We start from the raw sequence: 26,724 nt of genomic DNA, 5'->3' as shown, positions 1-26,724 counted from the left end.
AACCTTTAAAATCACTGCATCATTTAATGCCAGCAGTACAACGATCGGTCTCTCAAGTCTGGACATTGTTGGAAGACGCATGTGTGATAAAAAAAAAAGCAAACAGCCATGCAACCAAAAATCACTGTAAAAATACCAGTACAATATATACAAATCCCTTTTCAAATAATATCTACATTTTATAGCATTTTTATAAAGCGCTGGCAAATTTCATTAATAACAAAGATTTGGGTCTAGTGAATGGATCTTGATTTACAAAAGTCAGATTGTACAAATGTCACAGAGCATCTATGTACCTAGGCAGGTTCACAAGACAGAATACTTCACAAAGAGCACATTCCTTGACAAGCTGTTCATCGGTTCCAGGACCAGGATGGCTTCTCCACAGGATCCTGGCCACTCTGGACAAGTTTCAAAAGGTTCTTTGGAAATCTGCTCCAGCCCTTCTACATCTCTGGACTTCAGTGTGTCTGCATACAGGTAAGTGGCTGGAAACTGGTAAACAGGCTTGGCTTTCCAAGAAACTAGCTTGCATTTATACCAAAAAGACATAACTTTCTCTCCCTTCCAAGCGAGTTCTACACTGTATTACACCACCAGGGCAAAAAAAGGGAGGTGCCTGGAAGAGTAGGAATCATCAAGGCAGAGAGAGAAAAAAAATACACTGCAAAATGTTTTGACCCCCTTATCCGTTTCAGATTAAACACTGCTAAGCCTGGGCATGAACCCTGCTCCTGTCACTCCCGCCCTGCAGTCTGTCAGGTTGCAAAGATCCTGGCCAAAGGATTTCTATCCCTTGGTTTCTTTTCTGCAGCTGCAATCCCCCGACACCAAAGCAGCTGGGCTGCAGCTGCGGTTGCTTATCTGCTCTGTGGGGAAAGTGGACCTTTTCCAATGACACAGTCATGTCCCAGGCAGAAAAGGGGCGGGCCTCTTAGCCCCAATAAGCCCATGCAGCTTTGCCCACTGCTGAGAGGGAGAAGAGCCATACAGTGGGAGTCTCCAAATTGCCTGCCTCAAGAGCATGCCAGTGCACATGGATGCTCATCCTTCAGGTGGTTCTCGCCAGGCCAGATCAGGGCAAAACGTCCGTGCTTTTAATCCCAAAACAAGGTCTGGCTCTGAAAGAGGCTAACCAAGAGAAGAGCAGGGGGAGAAATGAAGCAGCCTTCTGAAGACAAACAAGCCTAACTGACTTCTCTGCATTTGAGAAGAGACCAAATCCATCGGTTAGAAACACTGGAAGGACAGAAACAGGCCAGGCTTCTAGGCTCTGTTCAGCAATTCTGGAAAGACCAAATTTGCGGACCTACTCTTGGTTGTTACAAAAAAGGCCCTTCATCCACAGCAACCTCTCCCCCAACTGTCCCTCCTGGTTTGTAAGGAAATAGGTGCTGGGCCAGGGCTTTCCAGGATGCCAGAAGGCTATGGCTGCCCCTGCATAGAAGATTGTGGGAACAAATGCTTCTTTGCAGGAATGACAAACCTCTCATTTCTGAACACCAGGGCTTCTGCTTGCTTTTTAGAGGAGCGCAGGAGACATACAAGCAAATTAGTGTTATTAATAATTTAATTTCAATACTACAAACTCTGTTTTGGTAGAAGGCATCACTTCTTCAAGAGGCCACCCACCAGAGGCAGAAGCAGCCTATTGTTTCCTGGCTGCATCACATCTGAATCCGGCAACCCAAAAAACGGCAGAAGGGTATTTAAAACAAAATTCAATAGTTACAAAAATAATTCATCATGGTTACTTTTCCATAATAATTTTTGCTGCGCTAGATTCTTTTTTAAAAAAGGCTATGATACACATATATTGTTACAGTTTAGAAACAAAGATATATATATTCTACAGATCAGCATGGCTGACAGCTTCACCCCTTAACAGGGCACGCTAAGAAACTGTCATCCTTCCATCCTCCATTCAACAGACAATAAATACCTGAAGAGGAGAAGCAGGGGGGATGGAGACATGGCCCAGCCACTGTGCAAAGAGGAGGGAAGGGCTGGCAGAACTAGCCAGGCCAGGTTTGAAGACACTGAAGGATTCCGAGTGGACCTCAGAATAGTCCGCAACGGAACGCAGAGGGGGCATGACACAATACTGCCTGAGGTGGCTCAAGACCCTTGTTACTCTCCTACAAGGTCGCTTGGAAATTACACTCAGCAAAGCTCAAAGGATGGAGGTACACGGTCAATGGCAATTCATGGAATTTTTAAAAAGTGAAGAACACTGCTGCTTCTTTTGGACACAAGGCTGCATTTACAAGTCTCTTAATACTACTGGCAGAACGGGGAGGCTGTTGGGTCAAACCCTTTAAAAACATCCTTCAGAGAACCCGCATCCTGCAGCTCCCCTTCCTGGGCAGGGCTGTTCCCTGCAAAAGGGCTGCCTGCCCCCGACTTGGCTGCCTGTTTCACCATGCCATACACAGGCGGCACGGGGAGATTGTGGACGCCAGGCTGATTGACAGCTGTATCTGCAACAGGCGCAGCGGAAGTAGGAGCAGAGGGAGCTGCCTTGGGCCGTGGCCGATTGTAGCTGTTGTAGCGATCAGTCACCGGCTCTGGGCTGGGCTTCTCGGCTTCCAGCTGGTCCAAAGCTGACCGACGCACAAACAGCGGCTCCTTCCCTCTGTTGCCACTGCCACCTTTGCTGCCTTCGGCACTTTTGGTGGCTGGGCTCCCTTCGCCAGCAGACTCGGCAGACTTGCAGCCGGGGCTCGGAGTCCTTGGGTCGTAAAGGCTGATCCCGCTGAGGACACTGCTTTGGCCAGGGCCCCTGCTCAACCCTCCTGCCGTCAGTAGCCTGGGATCATAAGGGGCTATGCTGGCTGCAGCCTCTGCACCCACTCCTAACGGGGGGCTGACTTCAGCTTGCTTGGCGGTTCCTGAGGATCCTGGCTCAGAAGCCTTGGGCAACCGGGGGTCCACAGGTGCTTTCCGTGTACGGGGATCGCTTGGCTTGTCACTCTGCCCAGGACTGCCTGCTGCATTGACCGTCTTTAATATCCTGGATAGCAGCTCAAAATCTGGAAGGCTGGAGCCAGGACTGGCAGAGGGTTCTGGCTGGGAGCCAGCTCGCTGCCTGGGGTCAGAGACGCTGGCATTCTGAGATCGGTTCAGGCGTGGATCGAGGGCAGGCAGGGCCTGGAGAGCAGTTGGGACAGGAACGGATTCCTGCTTAGGAACAGGCAGGGGGATCAAGTCTTCGGGGCTCCACAGCACCATGCGTGCAAAACTGGGCATGAGCAGGACGACATCTTTCTTGATGTGGCTGAACTGCTGCAACTGGCAGCGAGGGTCCCTCAGAGAGTGGTTTGGCAGGGTGTCCAGAGGGATGGTGACCGGTTTGTCCCGCAGGGCCCTTTCCCCTTCTTCCTCCTCTGGGACAGGAACAGCTTTCTGGCTGACTAAAGGGCTCGAATGGAGAACATCCGCTGCTTTGGGGGCAGAGATTGCGCCATGCCGTGCCAATCGTGGATCAGTGGGCCCTGCATCTCCAGCTCCAGAAGGCTCCAGGTTTCGAGAAAGTCTGGGGTCACGCAGAAGGCGCGGATCGGCTGGTCGGCTCTTCTGAAGGCGAGGATCGGCCCTGCCTGAGGCAGGAATGGGGCTTCCAGAAGGGTCTTCATGGGGTCTGCTGGAACTCTGCTGCCGTAGAGTCTTCAGGATGGAGCTGACGCTGCTGCTGCCTCCATCATCCTCATCACTGGAATACCAGTTGCCAGGATCACCTGGTAGAGAGACAGAGAGGGCAGTGAGCCCATACTCACTGTGGCCAGGTCATTGGCCAGTGACCTGGCCACAAATTGGAGTGCATGTGTTTTAACATTTTTGAAGTTTTTAAAGTTTTAATGTTTTTCTTTTTAACATTTTTATGGGATTGTTTGCATTGTTTTATTCTTTGTTGTAAGCCGCCCAGAGTCCCTTGGGAGTTGGGCGGCATAGAAATGCGATCGATAAATGAATGAATGAATGAATGAATGAATGAATGAATGAATGAATGAATAAATAAATAAATAAATAAATAAATAAATAAATAAATAAATAAATAAATAAATAAATAAATAAATAAATAAATACTGGCTATCTCAAGAAGCAACCAAGAATAATTTCTACATTTTAAAGAGGAACCTCATTCATGGAAAGTCATTGACCCAGGCAAAAAGATTTCTCCAGACTGACCAAGTTGCAGAAAAGAACAACGGCCGACAATTGCCTTTATCTCCCCTGACAAGGAGGGGGGAGAGCACCCCACGGATGGGCCTTTCCTCATTCTAAGGGAGACCCATTTCCCGTGTTTCCTCCAGCAGCTCAAGTCAGTTATTTAGTGGAACCTGTTTCATTTACTTCCCATGACCACAGCCTGTGAGCAGGACTGGCCCAAAGTCACCCCATTATTCCAAGGCTAGAGATGGACCTGCAGTTTCTCAGATTCTCGTCCAGCACTTTAGCCAGCTGACCACACGGGCTCTCCCACTGTCTACAGGTGCTGTTTCATAGGGATGGGGTTAGGGGAGCCCTTCTCCATGAGAGTCTGACCCTACAGTTTCAGTAGGAAAAATCAAGGGCAGTTTTCTACCGTCCCTGTGGTGGTTGCATAAGCCACCACACTTGGGCAGTGTAATATGTGTACCCTGCCCTTGACCCTGCCAGAACGGTGGCTACGCCTGGGTTATGCTGCCAGGCTGCCTCCCTGAGGGCTTCCAGTCCCTACCAGCGCATTGAAGAACATGCCCAACATGGAGCAAGCTTAGCTTCCCCCTCTTGGAGCCCCTCCCTCCCCCCCTCGGCCCTTGCCTTCCTCGTGGTCTCGATCCTGCTTGCAGCTCTCCGCCTGCCGGCGAGCCCTCTCTTCTTCCTGCTGCTTCTGCTGGATGCGGAGGTAGAGAGCCCTCTGGGTGGAAGGCAGGAAGTCTGGGATGCTGCTGGGGGGCTTCTGCAGCCGTGGGAGGCCTCCATCGCAGAAAGAATCTGGTTCCAGGGAAGGGTCGGGGAAAAGCCCTTCCCCAGGGATCTCCTCATAGCCTGGGTAGCCCTCTACCAGGAAGAGGGGGGGGGAGGGAACAGCAATGAGAGCACTGGAACAGAAAGCAGCAACTCAGCCAGCTCCCTGCCCCAATGGCCCCAGGCGTACAAAGCCACCTGGCCCAACCCGAGACTTGCCTGGGCCAACCATAAGGCTGGGGTCCATCTCCAGACCTTCTGGGTGCAAGTAGAAGTTGTCATAGAAGTCCTGTGTTGGGGGGCCGGGGGGCATCTCTTCGGGGCCAAAGGGCATCATGGGGGGTCCAGGGCCCAATGGAGGGCCAGGATTCATCCCTGGGCCCATTGGCATATCAGGACAGATGTCTGGACACAGGTCTGGAAGCATGTCGGGGGGCATGTCGGGAGGCAGCTCCGGGTGCCCAGGCCCGGGAAACCGAGGTGGGGATGGGCCAGGGTGCCTAGAGGGAAAGAGGGATGGGGTCAGGCACCTCCTAATGCCGGCGGGCCCTTTATCTCAATAAAGCATCTCATTTCGGCCAATAATGGACAGGCCAGCTGTGCTGCCCAGGCATCTTGGATCTGCCCTCCACTAGAGCAGAGACTGGGCCGCACCAACTGTGGCAGAAGCCCCCTCCCTTCCTCTTTTGCTTTGGCCCCCTCTGCATCCCCTCTTCCAAGATGGAAGGCAACACTTACCTCACCCCCAGCTTCTCTGCCAGCTGCCCTGTTGGCCTCACGACAATCTCAAAGAGGGAAGGGATCTTCTTGTACAAGTCCTGCTGCAGCTGCTGAGGCGAGAGGGGCTCGTGGAGTGGGAGAGGCATCTGCGGTGGCCCTGGGGGAGGAAGGGGTGGGGGAGGGGGAGGGGCAGGGGGGCCTCCGGGCATGGGCCGGCCATTAGGGGAGGTTGGGGCTGGGGGCCCTGGGGGACGTGGGGGAGTGGGCAGCAATCCCACCCCAGGAGGTGGCTTGGGCAACGGATTGATGCCCTGTTTCTTCAACTCCTCCACTTCTTTCTCATCCTCTGCTCCGGCTTCTGCGTCGTCTGCCAACATCTAAGAGGCAAGGCAAAGGCTGGGGGTCAGTTTCTCCAGCCGCATTTCCCACCGTGCTGAGCTGGCTGAGGCCTCTCTGCAGAGTAGGCAAACCTTGGTACCCATTTGGTCCCTTTACCTTATCAAGGAGTTCCCGAGTTTCATCGGTGAGCGGTTCGTGCGAGAACATGCAGTCATCTCCGTTAATGCAGTTCCCAGTGGTGTGAAACAGTTTACAAGGAAAGTCCCGTGCCAGGTGTTGAGGAAAGCAAAAAAGAAAAAGAAAAAAGCCACAGGGACCCACCAGCATCAGATCCAAGATTTCACAATTCTTGCTTCCACAGAGCTCCCCGATAGCTCCCCTTTGAGAAAAACGCTGGCCTGCGGTCAGCCAGTCCTCCGAGTAAGGAGAGGCAGATCAGGGGACCGAAAACCTCCCAAAACCCTGTCCTAAAAACGCTGGACAAAAGCGACTGGAAAGGATATCATGCATGTAAGGACAATTCTCCGCCCTGGCACAGTAACCAGTGATGTAAAACTTGCAGAGTTCCCTCTTCTTTGGTAGTTCAATGTCATGGCTAAAGTTGCAGTGCTCCCCCTGGCAGGAAAAATACAAAAGGCACACCTCTTAGCCACAAGCACAACAGAACATCAGCTGACAGGATGCAAAGCATCTCACCCTGGCCGCTGGGAGAAGGGCTGGTGGTCACAGCCACAGCAATAATTCAAAGGCCAGTCCTATCCCCTCCTCCCTCAGTCGGTTGGGTGAGCGTGGTCCACGGTTAATTTCATCCTTTCGCAACTGGGGAAGAACAACTGCAGCTTTGGGGAAAGTATGACTTCGTGGGGGAACATACACAGAATGGGAGATAGGATAGCAAAGAAGCCAAGAGACATTCAAGAGCATTTCAAGAGAGGCCAGATTGACCAATGACTCCAGCAGAAAGTAAAGCTTGCAGGAAAGCAGGGGGTTGGACCACAAGACCCTTGAGTCTGTTATTGTTATTGAATAAAAATATCCCAATGAAGCCGGGGGGAGTCCCCTCACCTGTGCAGTGGAGTCTAATGAAGGGAGAAGCCCATGGCAAGGGCCTTGCAGAGATTAAGGTATGTGCCTCAGTGGGGCAAAGAGGAGCTACCACGGCCTGCAGCAGGCAAATGAGAATTTGCTGATTATGGAAAATCAGCTCCAATGAACCATATGGCTGCTGGCCTTTTGGGCATTCTTCACTGTTTCTTTAACTGTATGTAAATTATTCTTATAACCTCTGATCTGAAAGGCAGTCTCAAAGTCTTTAAATCAACCATGGGACTTAACATTGCTGAGAGGATTCACTGCACAAAGAACTAAGTGAAAAGTGCTAAGCAGCTCCTTTTTGAACACTGGGACCACAAGAACAAATTTGGCGGGGGGGGGGGGGGCGGCACTGATGCACATGAAAGAAGCCGTTCTGGCACTCCTTGCCCACATCCTCCACCGTATGCCACAGGAAACGAAGCCGGCATCCCAGGCAATACAGGAACAAAAACCCCGCACCAGCCCCCAGACTCCTGTTCTAAGGCACCTACAGGTAATCCTCGACTTACAACCATTTATTCAGTGACCATTTGAAGTTACAACAGCACAGAAAAAAGTGACTTCTGACCATTTTTTCCACTTACGACAGTTGCAGCGTCCCCATGGACATGTGATCAGAATTTGGCGCTTGGCAACCAGCAGCATGTATTTATGATGGTTGCAATGTCCTGGGATCACGTGATCCACTTTTGCAACCTTCTGACCAGCAAAGTCAATGGGGAAGCCAGATTTACTTAACAACCACGTGACTAACTTAATAACTGATTTACTTAACAACTGTGGCAAGAAAGGTCAAAAAATGGGGTGCGATTCATTTAACAAATGTTTTGCTTAGCAGCAGCAATTTGGGTTCAATGGGGACTACCAAATTGGGCAGCTGCTTCATTGATCCTGTAGGGATCAAAGCGCCGTAAATGAGCTGCACCTACCCAAGTGCATCTTCCTTCCACAAAATACTTGCAGACGACTTTTCCTTTCTTATCTGACTGGTGAGATTTCTCGTGATCATTCCGCCTGTAACTTCCACAGCTGCCACCTCCATCCTATATAGATTGCAAGAAAAATATTCACTAGACTGATTTGTATGTCAATGTTAGGCAGGCCCTTGTGAAAAAACTTAAAACAATGTGTAAGAAAGAATAGTGGCAAGAATAAAAGCCAGATAAAATTAATTTGGCATCCTAAATAGCTTCTACAGTAGGTGAATAAAAGGAAAAGCCTGCCAAAGCTCCCACTTGGATCATCCATCCTTCTGCAGCTGCACGTCAGTCAGATCCATGCAACTCTGGAGTTTTCTTGAATAGCCCCAACTGCCAAGGACTTAAGGATTTAGATGTGTAGCTGAGACCACTGCTTTACACTCAGTCCAGAGCCAATGGGAACGGAGGATCCTCAGCCTGGCCCTATTTTCTTTATTACCGGAAGTTTCTGATATGTTTGCATTGAACAGCCCAGCTCTATCCATCCTGGAAAGGGCACCACTGAGGCCCCAGTCCTAGCAGGTGGAAGATGCTTGGCTGCATCTCGGCCTCCCAGGGAGTTCACTGCCATGCTGCCCAACTGCGGCTTCTTGACCTCCGTCCAATCTCAAGCCCGTTAGACCCAAAGCCAGGGAGGGGCCTCCTAGGCCACTTACCCCCAGGTCATCCTCATAGTAGTCGTCCTCCTCATTGAGCGCCCCCGCTTTGCCTAGGCCTGATCTGCCACGATGACCACGTCCGCGGCTCATCCCCTTGCCTCCTCGCCCCCTGGAGCCACGGCCTCGGCCACGTCCCATGCCTGTAACAACATCACTCAAGTTGATCCTGCAGCCCAGCCACGGAAAGCCACGTCTCACCGTCTGCTTGGCATAGGCCTTGGGCAGCCAAGGCTCCAAGGGGAGGAAAGGGGGGGCTCATCTTTTTCTCCCTACACCCACCTACCTCTGCCTCTTCCTTCTTTGCTTCTGCGGTACTGGTTCAGTTCTTTGGAATAATCATCATAGTCTTCCTCCCCCATGGGTTCTTCCCCTTCGCAGAACTGTCAGGCAGACAGAGGAGAAATTAGCCAAAAGGAACCGTGGCAGAAAGCCAGGCTGAGCAAGGACAGATCTCAATGTTCACCTCCATCTCCTCGTCATAAACTTCTTCCTCCTCCTCCTCAGGGTGCTCTCCCCTTCCCCTGCCTCGATTGCTCCTGCCCATGCCTCGTCCTCTCATTCCACCTCTTCCACGTCCACGATAACCTCGCCCTCGACCACGGCCACCTGTTGACACAAACCAAAGAAGGTGCCAAACTGATCAGACTCCAGCATTTGTGTGTACACTAAACTATACTGGTTTTGAATGATCTGACTGGTTTAGTGTGGTGTGGGAACTGAGCCAATATGGTTTGTTCAAAGAATTTTACTTAGTGCTGTGAGAAAAAGCAACAACTCAGGGCAATATTTTTAACTGGGATCACTGTTTAGGGGGAGAAGCACAAGGGCATTTGATATCTCTTCCCAGTTTTGAGAGACAACTATGTTTTCATGCAATGTCGTATACTAGTCTCTACAAACCAATGGAGATAACACATACACCTGCATGCTGCCTTTCTAAAATTCAGCTCCCAATTCAAAGAAATCCAGAAAGAAAAAGCATTAATTTGAAAATATTGCATTATCAGGAGCTGAGTGCCTTTTTGGAACTAGAGTCAACTGGGACTTGGATGGGTTACATGCAAATGGGGACGGCCTCAACAGGCAGAGGTGCCCAGTTCCTCACTGCTGAAGAAAGAAAGCAGGACCAGAATGGTCCGTCTCTGTTCTTTTCGACACTCCACAGCAGAAATCGGTAGCTGTTGGGTCATTTAAAAAGGCAGCACACACTCCCCACGGATGGCTACGTACAGATGGCTACAGTTTCAGGAGGGGCCTGGATTTCTCGCTCACTCAGTGTCTGGGCTGAAGGAAAAGCAAGTGTACCTCGTCCCCTGTGCGTCCCCTCCTTTGCCCTCCGGTACTGGTTCAGCTCCTTTGCAAAGTCATCGTACTCTTCTTTCCCCATGTCCTCCTCCTCCTCCCCCTCGTAGTCACAGTAGCCCTCGTTCTCGTATTCTTCGTAGGGAGGGTAGCTCTTGTTCTCCATTTTAGGATACCCCTTCTTTGGGGCACTGTGAGAGGATGAGTACTGCTGATGGGACTGGAGGCAACACACAAATGGTTATGGTTGGACAAAAAAGAGGACACAAGCTGAACTGGACCCCCAAAAGAAGAAGTGGAGCTTGACCCATTTTATAAACCATTATTCTGTAAAGCATCATTTTTACACAATGAGCAGAAGCAACCATGTTGATTTGCTGCCATTTTAAATCCAACATGGAGAACCAAACAGCATCATCTTGACTGCTAAACTACTCAGACATCTGACAGGCTTATCTACCTTGGGGATCCCACCCTCAGGCCACCCTTATCGATGACACTCAGCACTCACAGAGGAGTAGAGGGGGCTGTACTCCCGGTACTTCCGATGCCCCTTTTCGTTTGGGCTGAAGTCAGAATCCTCACTGTAGTCAGAGAAATCTTCGCTGGAAGAGGCGTGGCGCTGCGAGGAAAGAGAAGTCATTGACTCCCAACCAGGTGCTCTCTCCCCCAGTCCTTTTGAGTTCTTATCCCCAAATTCTGTCCAAAGCTTGGAAAATGGCCAGGTCAGCAATGATCCTCCCCTGGCGGGAATTTGGTATCCTCTGTCAGGCCACGTGCAGAGGAAGGGGCCTGGAAATGGCACCATTCCCTAACCAATCAACTAGTTTGGTTCTGTGAGAGGCACAGGAAGGCAGCCTGCACTTTGTTCCCCCAGACAGACATCTCGATCTCCTGCTTCCAAGGGGAGAGGGAAAGCAGGTTAGCCTCTCAAGACTCATCTCGCATTACTCACTTTGTGTTTAGATTTTCTTTTCTTTTTCGATCTCCGCTTCTCCTTCTCCCTCTCTTTCCGACGCTTCCTTTTCCTCCGGTGCGTCTTTTCTTCGTCCGAGTCACTGTGGTGCTTCTCATTTTTTTCCTTCCTGCTCTTCTCATGTGTCTCTGAGGCACCATTGGGCTCCTCACCCCCGTCGTCTTCCAATTCTCCTTCTTCCAACTCACCATCCTCCCTGAAAAGGTGGAGTAGCAAATCAATAACTGGAAGTAGCAGGAAAAAGAGCAAAGCTAGGCTTCAAAACTGAGAATCACATCAATTATAAAATATTTCCATTTTTTCTGAAAATCCCTCTGGGCAATTCAATAACAAAAGGGGGGGGGGAAGAAAAAAGAAACCTGTTAGCTAGAGCAGATCCCTGTAATATTTACCCGAGAATAGAAACTTACCTACAGACATAGATGGTTTATCAATTGCACTATTATTTACATATTTTGGTTCGATAAGCTGCGATTGACTAATTCCGTCTATTTTGGCAAGTGATAAATCAGTGAGAGTCTACTAGATATAAAGCAGTACAGTACAATCCAAAAACAATTGATTTTTTCTATTATGCAAAACGTATCTGTGGCTGAAAACGCCAAATTTTCACTTACTAAATGCTTTGCTACCCAAACAGAAAGTAAAATTGGCTTCATAATCAACCTTCAGCGGTCAATTACCAAAGATTTAATGAAATCATTTACTGCACACAAATGCATAACACTGAAATAGTTTTGATCTGTATCTTCCAATGTAAAATTTGTCACTAGGAAGCAATTCCATTTCAAATCCAAAATCAGAAACCTGCATCTTTCTTATTCCCATGACTGACACTGGAAGAAAGAAAGCCAGAAGTTTGGTGAAGTTGGCCTAAGGGACCAAAAAATAATCCTAGACCTACAGAATGATTTGAATACATTGGCAAGGATTTTTTTTACTGGCTATTTTTTAATGGTGAGACTGGACCTGCCTTAGTTGGAGAAAAAATGAGAAATCATTTCACTTCAGCTACCAGAAATTCCATCCTGGGGTTCTGGATGAAAACACCATTCATTTTGCAATCTGGAAGATGAACCTCCCGGCCTAAGAAGTCTGGGCAGTATGTAAATTCATCTCACATTCACACTCCGCTGCAACAGTTTCTAGCTTCTTCATTTATGATTAAAGTTGTCTGGATTTATTTCCAAAAGTTAACCTAAAATTCTCTGGCATTTTCACACCAGACTCCTACTTGAGCTCATCTTTGGGAATATAGACATATAATGTGCCCTATTCTGATGCAGCAAGGGATTAAAAACAGGGAGTAAGCTTCACAGCCAGCAGCTTTTCATGTTCAACAGAGGACAGCAGCACTTTAAAAGCCTTCTGTTTTGCCTCACTGTATTTCCCACAGCAGAACATCAGACTTCTCTTCTCCAAAAGCAGAACTACAAGACTGACTTTTTAATCCTCAGGTGATTTTGTGAGCTAAAACTCCAGACCTGGATGCTGTAAAATGTGGCATCATCCAATTTCTACTTTATTTCTACCACAGAGCCTCTCTCTGAAGGCCAGGAGCCCAAAGGCCCTAAGACCGCAAGCATCTTCATAGCAGGCGCTCTTTACCCCGTCGCTCACTCAGATGGTCCACAGGGTTCACTTGAGGATACGGTAAGACTCAATTGCTGAACAACAGATTCGAGAGTGGATTAGAGGAGGTTGATCACGATAGCTGTATTATGCTTCCGCCTTCAGATGTAAGAAGAAAGAAGCTCCTATACATAACTGCTGACTAGGAGAATTTAGTGCTGGATTTCCAAGGCCTTTCTTTGGTCCACAGGGTCTTACTATAATAATGATATATTAGATTTATAATACTGTCAAATCAAAAGGCAGCATATAGTCATTCTAATAATACACAACCAAATAGCACACTGTGAAAATAAACAAAGAATTCCAACTGGCCAGCCAATCAGCCATCAATCAATCAATAGGAATCACAAAACATTCAGGCCTGTCTGAAAACTCAAGTTTGTTAAAGCTTTTCTTTAAAGGCCAAGGTAACTATCAATCATCAATCAATAACCCTAGCTCATTTGGCAGGGAAAAAAAGTGTAAGACAGCCAAATTAACCCCACGTATGATCAGTGTATGAAATTCAGTGGTGCACAAAAAAGGAGTAACACTGAAACTTACGAATAAAATGCAATTACTGTAATAGTTCACATTTAAACTCATTAAAAACAATGGGACATCAGCTACATACGATGATTAAGGCCCAGTTCTTTGAATGTAGTTACTTAAATTATAATTAAGTCTGGATACAAGCCAACATCTGTTCAGTTATGGAGTTAGGAGAGCTTAGATAAATAATATTTATTTTAATCAATTACCAGATAATTAGGGGAGCTTAAACCCCTGGACATTTATAAGGCAAAGGGAAAATGAATAGATTGGGATCATGGTGATGATGATCACCATCATCATTTATATGCCACTCAATTCCCAGTGACACACAATTGACATACAATGAGAAAAAAAATGGGGAACACCTGTTGTGGACAGACAGAGCATTTGACTGAGCTATAAATAAAAAGTAATCACTAATGAGATTTATCAGCAAACAGGTAGTATCTGCAGAAGTACGGTAAGGAATGCAAAAATATAAAAGAATGTGATCCTTCAAGAGAAATTAAAAGCAACATGAAAGGATTTTTGTAGTGTTGTCTATAGAAAATGGAAGGTGGGCAACCTGCTGGAAAAGATGAGTTGGCCCTTCAGGGAAGGCCAGACTAGAAAACTGATGCCACGCAGGTCAGTACGAGTTCGAATCTTTCATGTCTAAATGTGCTTCCTCCCTCCCTCCATCTTCATGTAACCTGAGGAGGAGGAGAGCTTGTCTGTTAGCTGTCATGTTATATTCTTGGGCTGGGCTCAGGACTCCTTTATCCGAGTATCCCCTTGGTGGCAGCTCTTCCTCCTGTCCCTCAAGGTCATTCCCTCTTCCTCCTCCCTTTACAAGGGACAGGGAGTGGGCAAATCCCATCCAACCCACTTGAATTCCGTGGATCCTTCTCTAACTCCAAACGCACTGTCAGTTGAGAAGATTCCTGTTAATAAGCTGTTTAGATTAATTGGACCTTCACGTATAAAACTGGCCTTTCGTGCCTGACACCTGCACAATCACAAAAGCCATTAGATATGGCATATGGATTTCTCAAGCATCCCTGGCAGCTGACCGCCTAACCCTTGCTATTATACATCTAATATGAACAGCTTCACAATCATTCTGAAGCAGAATTAGTTAACCACAATTTATTGGCAACAGCAACAGACAATGCAATAAATTAGCTTACAAACAATGGATTTGAATAACATACGAAGCACAACAAACTACCATATTTTTCAGAGTATAAGACACTCTGGACTATAAGACACACCTACCTTTTTTGGTGAGGAAAACAAGAAAAAGTAATCTTGCCTCTGCCTCCCAGCAATTTTGCTTTGTTGCAGCAAACAGCAAATTAGGCTGTGCTGAAGCTGAAACGAGCTGTTTTTTCTTGCTGCAAGGAGGTAAACTGCTGGGAGGCAGAGGCCAAAGGGTGGGCGGGGCTACATTTATACATTTGGTGTATAAGATGCACCTAAATTTTCACCCTTTTGGGGGGAGGGGGAAGGTGTGTCTTATACTCTGAAAAATACGGTAGGCTTTGGCTTAGCATGATGAGTGAGCCTAATCAATTTTTTAAATAAAATCTGGTGATAAACCATTTTCTTTTTAAAAGTCTAGTTTCCAGAATTCTAAAATAGGAAAGTCCCAATTTCAGAAACTAAAGAAATGCCAAATACAGAAGCCAATATCTTTTATACTACAAGCCAGCAAATTTGCAGGAAGCTACTGGTACTATCTGAATACAAATCAAATTAAGACATTTCTTCCTGCGATTATTGACAAGTTGGTTTTATCAATATCAAAATGAAAAAAGGAAGCAAAACTTAGGTAAGCTCTCTCCGGTCTTGAGGTATGTTTGTGCCTCACTCCAGCTTAGCTCTTTCCCTTTACTTGTTTTGTCTCTTTGGGGCCCTTAAATTTCCCCCCAAAGAGCTTGTCAAATGCGGCTAGAACTCCGTTCTCAACCTGACTTCTTTATCTCTATATTTTCTGCTGCTAAGCCTAACATGAGTCTTTCATCTCAAACTGGGAAAGGATCAAAGCAAGAAATTAACTCCAGAATTATTAACAGACCACAACAAGCAGCGAAACTGTGCACTTATGATTTCATGGCCAAAGCAGAATTAGATCAGGTGATACAATTTTACCAGGTTGAATTGTTCAGTTTTTGAAAAGAACAGAACCCCTTTCCAGCAAATGAATGTTTTGGCAAGACAGCAGAGAAAAGATGACCGGAGTCTCAAGGCTGTTAGGCCTAGTTTCTGCTGCACATTTTCGGGTTGAAGAGCAGCCTGCCTAAGCGTGCCTTTTTTCTCCCTTCCATTCCATCTTGTCTGATTCTTGGAGATTATCAGGAAAGTCTCTGCATTTTTCTGGGCAAGATTTTACAGAAGCAGTTTGCCATTGCCTCCTTCCTAAGGCTGAGAGCAAGGTCACCCAGCTGGCTTTGTGCCCATGGCAGGACTAGAACTCACGGTCTCACCATGAGACCAAACTGGCCCTCAAATGCATGCCTACTCAGATATTCTGCATTCACTGGGGACTGCTCCCAAATATGGGACTTGTCAAGTGTTGGGTCTTAAGACTGCAATGTCAAAGCAAAAATAATCTGAGAAGAACAAACACATGTTGGCTTACAGCTGTGCGGCAAGCTACTAACTACAACTCTGAGTAAAATTATTATTACTGAAAAGTGTACGATTCTGCCACTTCCAACTTGCCAAACGTTTTCACTCTGGCTACAGAGCAAAGCAACATGGTTGCCATGAAGCTATGGTGTTTTCACAGGGTAAAGCTGATATTAGAGGAATTGCTAGTCTTGTGGCTAGCCCACCATGGGACTACATTTGCCTACCTGTGCAGAATGTTCTTCAGCCTCACAGTCAACCTGTGTGAGCTCACAGATCACATGACTGGAGCCAGCCAGCAGCCCAGCATGGGATTCTCCTCCTGGCTCTGGTCCAGGCATTTCCCCCCTCTCCTGTCACTAATTCAGGCAGTTTTCACACTGGCTGCACCACATATTGCAGAATTCACGGCAAGGATTAGCGTCTGGTTGTTGGAGGACCAATGAAGCCTTGGCAGAAGCTCAAAGGAGAAAGAGAAGGGGGGGATAACCAAACGTGCAGGGAAGCTGTACGGTCCAGGCACCAAGATGAGAGCTGGAAAAGGGTAGGAAGGACTCAACAATCACAAAGCTTAAACAGAACATAATGCAGAGCTGAAGGGGTAATGAAAAGGACGAGCAGAGAGGAGCGATGTCACTGGTACTATGATTATTATATGATTGATTCTATCGTTTGGTGCAAGTGCACCGAGTGCTTTTGTGCTGGAGACAAATTCCTTGTGTCTCTAATCACACTTGGCCAAAGGTATTTGTATTCCTAAAAAAATACCACAGACTAGAATCTCTGACAGAACTTCATGCTCTGGCTTAGTTCCAATAGGAAAAATAAATGGAAGACTCAATACGTTATTTCATGTTAGTATCAAAAGTACATACTTTAGGTGGTTTATTCTACCTTTGTGCTGAAAACTAGACAGAAATAACTTTTCAAATCCTGTTTTCTTTTAAAGCTGGTTGTCTCTGCAGCCGCCTAGTGGCTCTGAAGAAGAAAGCTGTGGAAACCCTCCCCAGACAAGCCTCATTCGCGGATCATCTGGTAGGATTGCCTTGCCACAAAATGGAGGCGGTGCTTCTTTCAAAGTGCCCAGGAGGATCCAAGAAGTGCCAGCTCAAGCCAGGGGAGGCTGCTGAGCCGCACTTTCAAAGCCACCTTTGGTTATACACCAGACCCCCAAGGCTCTGGGGCCAGCAACATTAACAGTGGGATTTCTTCATAAAGGAAGATGAGAGCAATACAGCTACAGCACCAGAATTCCTAGCCTGCTTTGAACTGAACCACAAAACTAGGGCAGACCATAATTGCAGCTACACAAAAAGCAACATTCACAACCGGTAACATTTTAAGAACATTATTGTGAATGGACAAAGTAGATTTTTACCTGCTGTTCTAAAAGTGCACTTCACTCAATAGGTAAAAGCATACAAAAGGCTGCTTCTACCAAAAAGTAGACAAAGCACAATTCTACCTAACTGCTCAGCCTGACTATATTCTGCTGATTTCCGCCAATTCGCCTAATCAATTCTACATCCCAGCAGAGCTTCAAGAGACTAACTTGACTTTGGATGTTCACTTCCATGGTGGAGCCAGGAGCACCGTTGTCTTCGATGGGAGAATTTCAAAGGCAGGGTCACATACTATGACACTGGGATGGCTAGTTTTGCTTTGTTTTCCTTAAAATCGAGGCCATCCCTGCCTCCAAGACCAAATATGGAATACAGTTCACTTGCCCCTTTATAGCTCTCCGCTGCAGCTGTTGCCTCCCGGAGAACCGCTGCAATTATGGAAGCCATTCAATGCCAAGCGACCTCTGGGCCTGCCTGGACAATGCCTGAGTGAAGAGGCCAGAAAACTAAAGGTGCTGCATTCCTATAGAATTCTGCTGACTCACAAGATTCACCAGTGAGCCAATTCTTCCAAGAGGGCACGTGCCAAATTCAACAGGGTTCTCTTAGAACAGACGACCAGTGTGAAGTCAGGAGATGCCACTTCAAAACAGCAGCAGAGTGGGAATCTGCCAGCTGGCCCAGCTGACCCCTAACCCTGGAATCTCCCAATTCTGATTTTCCCCACTTTTTTTCTGCAAAACTATCTAGGGCAAAACAAAACAGCTTTGTGGACCATCGACCATTGTCACTAGCATATTTGGAGTGTATACCAAACTACTGGGCAAAGGATCAGAATTTACAGTGTAAAACAATATATGAATTTTTGGTATGCTATTCTCTGTGTATTCCTATGTGAGCCCCATTTTATAACCACTATCAAGAAAAAGATTCTGATGGGCTCCAGAAGCTCTGGCCTATCTACCTAAGGTTTAGAAATATCAAGGAAGTATTTTAAGTGCTAAGAGAAAGCTCCATCAACACATACTCTTAATGATTAATTTAAAATGATAAATCTGGAGCGGCAAGGTAGCAATATCCACTGAAAGCAAGTCAAATGGCAGTTTTCGGTCGCTCTTCCCTGCCTCGCTCTCCTGCGGACCCAAGCTTCCTACGAAATAATGGGCAAAAGTCAACTGGGTTATGGAAATTTCTAAAAGGTCGGTTGAAGCGGAAGTAAAATGGCTAAATGTTTCATCTATATTATAGTGAGCTGTTACAAACATTGAAATGTGTCCTTTGAGAAAATGTGTATTTGTTGCTTCATAAAATAAAGTATGCGAGTGAAATCTACTTCGTCCCCAGCTACAAACATCAGTCAAGATAACTACTCTTGTTTTGGCCATCAGGTTTTAGCACCAGAAAGGACATTTTATGCTTGCCAAGAATTCCTGATTGACCCTACAGTGTGAATTCAATGACAACCACATTAAAGAGGCAGAAATTACAAAGAACTATACAGGTATTGGCTTAATGGTGCATTACTACTGTATGTTAACTTTTTAAAATGCCCAACATATTTCCTTGTTTTGTAAATCTAGGTTTTCTAGTACATGAGTACAACACTAACTTGGTAGGCAAGTAAAGAGGAACAAATAAGGCAACATTATTTTAGATGAACAAAAGAGTGGTTTCCTCCCCACTCAGAAAAAAAGAAAATAGTGTGCCAGGGAACAGGGTTATGCCCTTGGATTACAAGAAAAACTACCAGACTGGGGGCCGGTTTTGGAGCGGACGGGGCTCGGGGCTAACCTAATGGGCAGGACCCGGCTTCCTTGATCTCGTGTGGGGAAAAGCGTGGACTGTTCACGGTGTGTGGTTAACAACGGGCCACAACAGGGGCGCTCGGGTGCTTGTACTGTACACGGCCACGCTCGCCTCGGTCGCGCGGGGGGGAAGGGAGGGGGCGAGGGAGCGTGTGGTGACTTGGGGGACTCTTGTGATTGTCGCACTTCGCGGCTGCTTACAGTTTTCCTTCGAGCTCAGCCGAACCACGGATCGGAGGCGGACTCGGCCCACCGGGGGCTCCCGGACGCATCGCAGCGGGCTCGGGCTTTTTCACCCGACCGAAGCGAACGCCGGCTCCGGCGGGGTCGTCCCCGGAGAGGAACCCCTGGGTCGGCGCGGCGGGAGAGGAAACGGGGCGCGGCTGCTGCCACTTACCGCCGGCCGGGCCGGCCCTCCTCGCCCCGGCGCTGATGGGGGCTCCCTCCCCGTCCCCCCGCGAGGCCCCCGTCCCCCCCGCCCCCCCCCCGCGAGACCCAGAGGAGAGAGAGAGAGAGAGAGAGAGAGAGAGAAAAGAGAGGCGGGTACTGGACCTTTCGTCCGGGCCGGGCCCGTGGAGGAGGAGGTGTTGTTGGAGCGGCCGGGCGCCAGCGCCGCCGAGGCCCGGGCTGCCGAAGGGGCCGTGCAGGAGCAGGGGGTTGGCGGCGGCGGCCGGAGAGGGGGCCGGGGGGCTGGCGTGGGGGCTGCTGGGCGGAGGCACGCTGGGGCTCTCCACCGCCATGGGGGGGCCGGGCCGGGGGGGGCGGGCGCGACGGGGGCACGGGGCACAGTCACTGTACGGGCGGGCCTGGCGCCGCGCTCGGTCGCTCGCTCGCTCGCTCGTGGGCTCGCTGGCCGGCAGGCAGGCAGGCAGGCAGGCGGCGGCGGCGATAGGGACGGCAGGCTGGCTCCGAGGCTGCACCACACAAAATGGCGCCGGCCCGCCTGAGAGGAGAGAGCGAGCGAGAGAGAGAGAGAGAGAGAGAGAGCGACGCCCGAGCCAGCCAGCCAGCCAGGCGCGGCGCGCGCGGCCACACCCGACCCGACCCGAGGCGGCGAGCGCGGGGGCAGGGCCGACGGCGGAAACGCCCGAGCGGCGCCGGAAACTGCCGGCCGCGCCCGAGCGGCCGCACCGCCCCCGAAGGCGGAGCGCGGCATGGTTCTTCAGCCGGCCCCGCCCCCTCGCCGCCATTCGAAGAAGCCGGCCGGGCGCGAAGGGAGGAAGGCGGGGGAGGGGCGGCTGCGCGGGCGCCATGGTGGAGGAGAAGGGGCGCCCCGGCGGCGGGATCAGCGAGGAGGAGGCGGCGCAGTACGACCGGCAGATCCGCCTCTGGGGGCTGGAGGCGCAGAAGCGGTAGCGCGGGGCCCAGTGGGGGGGCCGAGGCCGGGCGGTGAAGGGCTCGGCCGCCCCTGACGCGCGTCTCTCTTCCCCCCGCAGGCTGCGCGGCTCTCGGGCGCTGGTGGCCGGGCTGCGCGGACTGGGCGCGGAGGTGGCCAAGAACCTGGCGCTGGCCGGCGTGAAGGCGCTGACGCTGCTCGACCACCGCCAGGTGGGTCCGAAGGGCCGGCGGGAGAAGCGGGGTGGGCAGAGAGGGCCAAAGGCCGGGCCGCGCCGCGCGTTGGGATCCGAGCAGCGCGAGGAGGCTTCGGCGGCTGTGAAGGTGGAAGGGAAGCGCAGCGCAGGCGAAGGGAGCCTGGCAGGCGCTGAGGCTTCTCCCCTCGGAAGGGAGCGGTGGGAGGGGAAAGGTGCCCGGTGCCCGCTGCTCCGACCCGCCCGCTCCTCCTCCTCCTAGGTGTCCCTGGAAGACGCCCGAGGCCAGTTCCTGCTTCCAGCCAGCTCCCCGGGAAAGAACAGAGCGGAGGCGTCCCTGGAGCGCGTTCAGGACCTCAATCCCATGGTTGAGGTGAAAGCGGACCCCGAGAATATTGAGCAGAAACCGGAGGAATTCTTTACTGGTTTTGATGTGGTGAGTTCCCGCAGACCTGTGCCATTTGGCCCAGGAGGGTTCTCTCTCTCTCTCCCCGTCCGTCCACCAAGGCTTGGTGTGGAGTGCTGGAGCTGAGCAGAGGTTTGGTGAGCAAGCTATGGCTTTCTCTGAGGCTTGAGAACCGTCTGGGAAGGCCCTTGGAAATTATCTTCTGTTCAAGGGAAGAGAAAACAGTTACCCGTATTTTTCGGTGTATAAGACACACCTTTTTACCCCCAAAAAGGAGGTGAAAATCTGGGTGCGTCTTATACGCCGAATGTAGCCCTGCCCACCCGCCAGCCCCCACCCTTCGGCCATTTTCGGCCATTTCCAGGTGGCACGGATCTGGGTCTGGGCACATCCTGAGGAACAACCCTCCCTCTTCGGGACGGTTGGTGGGGGGGGAATCTGCCCAGCAGCTTCAGGGAACAAGGTGGGTGCCATGATTTGCAGCTGGTCACCCCTCTGGCTGCACTGACTTCACTCCCCAGCAATGTGAGGAGTCACCGCCGCTGCCTAAGCCCTCTCTGCGCCCAGGAGCCAAGCCGAGCTGAATGGGAGCCCCTAAAGGGAAACGCTCGAACCCGCAATCCCCTTCCCGATTCCAAACATAGGGTGTGCAGAGACAAAAAAAAAGTGCACAGGCAGCGGATCTGGCCAGGAGGAAGGAGAAGTTGAGTCTGCTGAGAAGGAGGACGGGGGCGCGCAGCTCTGCAATGTGCAGAAAAACACTTTCAGGGGGCAGTGCTACAATCTCCTCTCCGAATCCAAAGCACTTCCCAATTCCCCACTGCACATTGCAGGGGAACTGGCCGCCACCTGAAGCACGACTCTTGAGAATTGCATTGGGGAATCTGGGCAGCGATGGCTGGAAAGGAGGAGGTCTGGGGGGGGGGCAGATTCGCCCCTCCCCCCCCCCCGACCATCCCAAAGAGGTTTGTTCCTCAGGCTGTGCTCTGTCCCTCCCCCCAGACCATGCGAGGGGTCTCTTTGGGGGAAAGCGAGTAGTCCCTGTGCCTCTCGCTTGCAGGAGGAGGAGGAGGAGGGCGGCCCCACCTTAAATGCTGGTAGGCAGAGGTAAAATACTTTTTTCCTTGTTTACCTCCCCCAAAATTAAGTTGCGTCTTATACACCGAAAAATACGGTACCCTGGCTTGGGCCAGGGTTAAGATCTTGTTTTGGTCACTTGCACAGAGACAAAGTCTTCCCTGGTGTCTTTTGTCTTCCAGGTCTGCCTGACATGCTGCACTCAGGAAGTCCTCCTGAAGGTGGATCAAATATGCAAGAAACACGGCATCAAGTTTTTCACTGGTGATGTCTTTGGCTATCATGGCTACATGTTTGCCAACCTGGGTGAACATGAATTTGTTGAGTGAGTTTCTCTTGGCTTGGAATCTGAGGCTGACACCTGTATCTGAAGTCTTTGGGGCTGAATGAGACAACTTGTTCAATATCCTTGGGATGTGTGTGTGTTATGGGTAGACAAGAAGGCTGCCATTTGGAAGACAAGAAGGCTGCCATTCTGTAGGTCAGTTACTGGCTGAAATGGGTAGAAACTAATATATTAAACTCCTTGGCCTCTCCCTCACCCTGCTTTACAGAGAAAAGACAAAAGCTACCAAAGCCAGCCAGGAAGGGCAGGGGGGCTCTGATGCAAAGAAAGCCAAGCTGGATATTGCAGAGACAACCCTGGTGAAGAAGGTGGGTGAAGTCTGTGTCTGTGGAGTATAGAAGATGGGAAGGTAGGCCTGTGCCAGGAAATCTTGACTCCACCATTTAGCTGCTTCTTTCAGAGCCTGTTTTACTTCTGTTTGTGGTGTAGGAGGTTCTATGCATTTCATAGCCAAGCTATAAATGGACTCCCTGCAGCTGAGAGTCCCTTCAGGCAAGCTATCCTTGTCCTGCAGATTTTCACTGTTTGCTTGGCCTCCCATGTCACAATTATTTTTGGCCTTTCGGGGACCTGAGAAGGTCAACTAGTCTAATCCCTGCATGATCTACTAAAGCGTCTTTGACAGACCCAGCCAAGCTTATTTGAAAGCCTGCTGCAAAGGAGAACTTTCCACTTCATGGGGAAACTTGTTGCACACTGTTCAGTTCATTCCTCAGTTGGTCATGGCTTGCCATTCTAGGAAGGTTGACCTATCAGTCAAACCTGTAATGACATCAAGGAGTGCCTGGACTTAAGGGTTGAAATAGAAAGTGCAAAAATGCACTTGAATGCATTTATTAGTTGAGAACCATGGTTTATGCATTTGGGCTTCTGTGCCAATTTGAACTTGGATCGACATAGACATAGAATAGTAGAGAATAGAATAGAATAGTAGAGAAGAATGGGATTGCAAAGTGAATACCCCAGTTAACCTCTAAAAAATTACAGATGGCAGTCTCTGTGACCCCCTCAAAAGAGTTTGAAGACATACAACCAATGAGGGGCTACAACCCTGGTGGCTTCTGAAGTTTTTCTAGTTGAAGCCCCCAAATTTCTGGCCTCAATTTTTTCAAAAAACAATATGTCATCACACTGATAGGATTTTAGAAAACCAGTTTCTGTTTAATGGTAGAATGAAAAATATCAAGCGGGATCTTCTACTGGTTATTTGGATATCTTTATTCTACTGAATGCTTGGTGATCTTAGTGATCTTGCATTTGTGTTGTGGATCCCAAGGAGGGAGCGCCCATACATCTGCATCTGTACCCATACATTCCTGTTTGCTAGAAAGGGCCAGGATTCTGCCAGGAGGAAGGGCTGCCACTGCCCCATCTCTTTCGGACAGATGAGATCCTCTTGGCAACTTCCAGAATACTGCTTTTGCTTTATAACCCTAACCCTAACCCTTCACTAGAGCTGCCTGTGAACAGAGCAAATGATGCAGAAAGCCAGACAAGTTGTACAGTAAAGCAGAGTTACAATAAAATTAAAGTGTCAATAAAGCCAAGTGAAAATCCTTAACTCCTGGATCCTGGTGCATCTCTGTAGTTCTACTAGCTCCCTGCAGTTTCTGGGAAAGTACCTGCTGAAAGCATCTTGCGGATTAAGTGAAGCTATTGGAATGCCTCTGTTGCCTCACTGTCCTTTTCTTCCTCCCAGAAAGCTCATTTTTGCCTTCTAAAAGATGCCCTGACTCTTGGTTGGAGCAGTGAAGGGGCCAAAGCAGCCCTGAAGCGGACTGCCCCCGATTACTTCCTGCTGCAAGGTGAGAGGTGCAGCTGAGATGGAAGCCTCTGCTAGGATTTAGCCTGGCAGTGGGACAGCAGGTTAGGAGGCGAGTGTTCCTTCTGGGTCATGTGATCCCTGACCAGAGCAGACAATGGAGGAGTCTCCAGCTGATGGGCATGTGAGCTCCTTGTGGTCAAGGGAGAAGCGGACATGAGCTGAAGCAAAGCACCCTGGGAATTGGCCCTAGAACAGACCAGGCCATTCATAGAGAGTGCAATGGCCCCTCCCTCCACCATGGAGATGGAGATGGAGGGCCGTGCACATTGCAAGATGTGGGGCCTGGCTTTAGAAGCTGGGCTGCCCCAGTTTCCCTGCCCTGGTGGCTGGAGCCTAAAGCCTCAGGTGTGCCCAAAACTTGGTTCAGTTGGCAAGAGAAGACTCTGAGGCTGCCCAGATTAAATCTGTGCTTTGTATACTAACCTCACCATAGGCATTTTGGTTTTTTTGGGGTGGAGGGGGGGCAGCAGTCGCATCTTCTCTCTTACTTGGCTTAAATGAGAAACCAAATTATGTGCCTTTTTAAAAGGTTTTGTTAATCCCAACTTAATATTTGTATAAGTAATTCAAACATTGAACATATCTAATAGTTCTCCATCCCCCTATTTCCCTGGAACAATAACCCTGGGAGGTGGGTTGGGCTGAGAGAGAATAACTGACCGAAAGTCTCACAGGTGGCTTTCATGCTTTCACCAGCACTGATGATGTTACCTAGTTTGGTCCTGAAATGTCTGCAAGAAAACAACCCAACTCAGAGAACAGCAAGGATCCCTCATTTCAACCCTAAATTACAAATGTTTTTCTTTCTTGGTGGCTTTCATGCCTAAGGCAGAACTTGAACCAGTTTTCCACCTGGTGCCTTCATCACTAGACCAAAGTAGCTTTTTGGTCTGATTCCTCTGTTCTTCAGTCACAGCAGTTTGCTGTGATCTGCAGGTCCTCTTTTTTTTTTGGGGGGGGGTCATTGGTTGTGGTGTTTGGAGTTACCCTTTTGGGGAAGAAGAATGTCAGAAGGGGTCAGGGCAGGAAACATGCTTTCGTATATATGCTGCAGATTGGCTACATGAGCACAGAGATGGTCCGGATGAATCTTGGCACAGTGTGGTCACTGCCTTTTGACTTACTAGCAGCGGTTCTTGACAGATCAAGGGGAATAGAGATGGGTGCCCCCGAAATAAGGGGGGAGCTAGGTGCCAGTCATACAGGCTTCTGGTCATGCTGTATGTCTTATAAAACAGACTATTTGTGGTCTCTTCCTCTTACAGTGCTTTTCAAATTCCGGACAGAAAAGGGGCGAGACCCTTCCCCCCTGAGTTACCTGGAGGATGCAGAGGCGCTGCGCCAGATGCGCTTGGCTGTGCTGGCCTCTTTGGGTGTTGGAACTGACCTGATTGCTGATGACTTTGCCAGGCAGGGGCCTCCTTTCTTCCTTTAACCAGATTAGGGAGCCAGCCTTGCCGTGGCACAACCCCTCCCCTCCCCTCCCCCCCCTGGCTTGGGACCAAAGAGCGAAATGTGGTCTTGGCAATAGATGGACATCCTGTAGAAAAATTGGCTCAGGATGCTGTGTGCGAGCCAACAAGCAGATGCTAGTTTCCATTGGTGGGGCCCAGCAGCCAAGGGGTAGCAGTGGTGATGCTGGCCCCAATTTCTTCTTTAGGCCTTCTGTGAGAAGGACGATGGCTGGGGAGCCCTTAAGAGGGAAGAAGTGGCAGGGGAAACTCCTCCTCCCTCTCTGCTCACCTTCATCAGTTCCTGCCAGCTGATCTAATGCAGAAAAGGATGTGGCCTCCCTTTGAGTAGGCCAGGAGAAGGAAGTTGTTGGGGTAGATACCCTTAGTAGAACTATCTGAGCACCTCTTGTAGCTGATGTGGGCCTGCCTCAACTGCACGTCTGGTGCAGGAGGAGATGAGGTGACAGTTCATGTACTCTTGAATTCATGTAGTATTCCCTGCGAGCAATAGGCTTTGTGCCCCCTGCCTGACCTTTCCTTGTTTGCTGATATCAACAGCTGCTTCTCAGAAATGGCCCCGGTTTGTGCTGTGGTTGGTGGGGTGCTGAGCCAGGAGGCTGTCAAGGTATGTTCTCTCCCCACAGCGCCTCTGGCCCTGAATTGAAGGGAGCAGAGCCTTTCCCGGGGAAAGCATCTCCCAACCCAAGGCTTTGTTTGCCTGCAGCTTTGCAAAGGCGCCCCCTGCTTCGGGTTGGGATGGGTTGAAGCACTGGTTAAGTAAATCCTTTTGCTCTGCAGACCTTTCGTATCAAGAGGTGCAGAAGGTCTTCGTTGGCAGACAGGCAAGGGGCACAAAGGGTAGTGGGCTTCTTGCTGCCTCCAGGCCTGTCTTATACTGCCTATACTTTGTCTTATTCCTAGGCTCTCTCACAGCGGGACCCTCCCCTCAACAATTTCTTCTTCTTCAATGGCGAGAAGGGCAGTGGGGTGGTAGAGTGCCTGGCCCCCAACCTCCCATCCTGAACTACGTGGACTTGGGAGATGGGTCTTCAGTTACGGATTCCCTTCCTGAACAGCCACCCCTCATAATGTCTCTTTCCAACTTAGCCCAAATAAAAACTTATTTGGTTACCAAA

General features: G+C 49.5%; 2 protein-coding genes across 2 annotated transcripts; one reads left to right on the top strand and one right to left on the bottom strand.

The window, feature by feature from the left end:
- Window positions 1-20,204, bottom strand: ZC3H4 (zinc finger CCCH-type containing 4). Its single transcript, XM_070949430.1, is given in 16 exon segments — window positions 1-3,737; window positions 4,804-5,043; window positions 5,170-5,450; window positions 5,689-6,047; window positions 6,166-6,275; window positions 6,513-6,624; window positions 8,034-8,147; window positions 8,741-8,883; window positions 9,027-9,123; window positions 9,207-9,349; window positions 10,049-10,265; window positions 10,557-10,667; window positions 11,001-11,217; window positions 19,504-19,714; window positions 19,717-20,116; window positions 20,118-20,204. Coding segments are annotated over 16 exon segments (4,299 nt in total). The 3' UTR covers window positions 1-2,280.
- SAE1 (SUMO1 activating enzyme subunit 1) lies at window positions 20,203-26,724 on the top strand. Its single transcript, XM_070949425.1, has 9 exons — window positions 20,203-20,303; window positions 20,388-20,499; window positions 20,743-20,916; window positions 22,146-22,288; window positions 22,518-22,617; window positions 24,009-24,114; window positions 25,400-25,544; window positions 26,147-26,213; window positions 26,510-26,724. Exons 1-9 carry the CDS (start codon window positions 20,203-20,205, stop codon window positions 26,609-26,611), a joined length of 1,050 nt encoding a protein of 349 aa, XP_070805526.1. The 3' UTR covers window positions 26,612-26,724.

The sequence above is a fragment of the Pituophis catenifer genome, unplaced genomic scaffold (genome assembly GCF_029215685.1).
Source record: "Pituophis catenifer annectens isolate HBS135680 unplaced genomic scaffold, rPitCat1.0.hap2 SCAF_9, whole genome shotgun sequence".
Classification (NCBI taxonomy): Eukaryota; Metazoa; Chordata; class Lepidosauria; order Squamata; family Colubridae; genus Pituophis; species Pituophis catenifer.
This window is presented reverse-complemented; position numbering and strand designations above follow the sequence as displayed.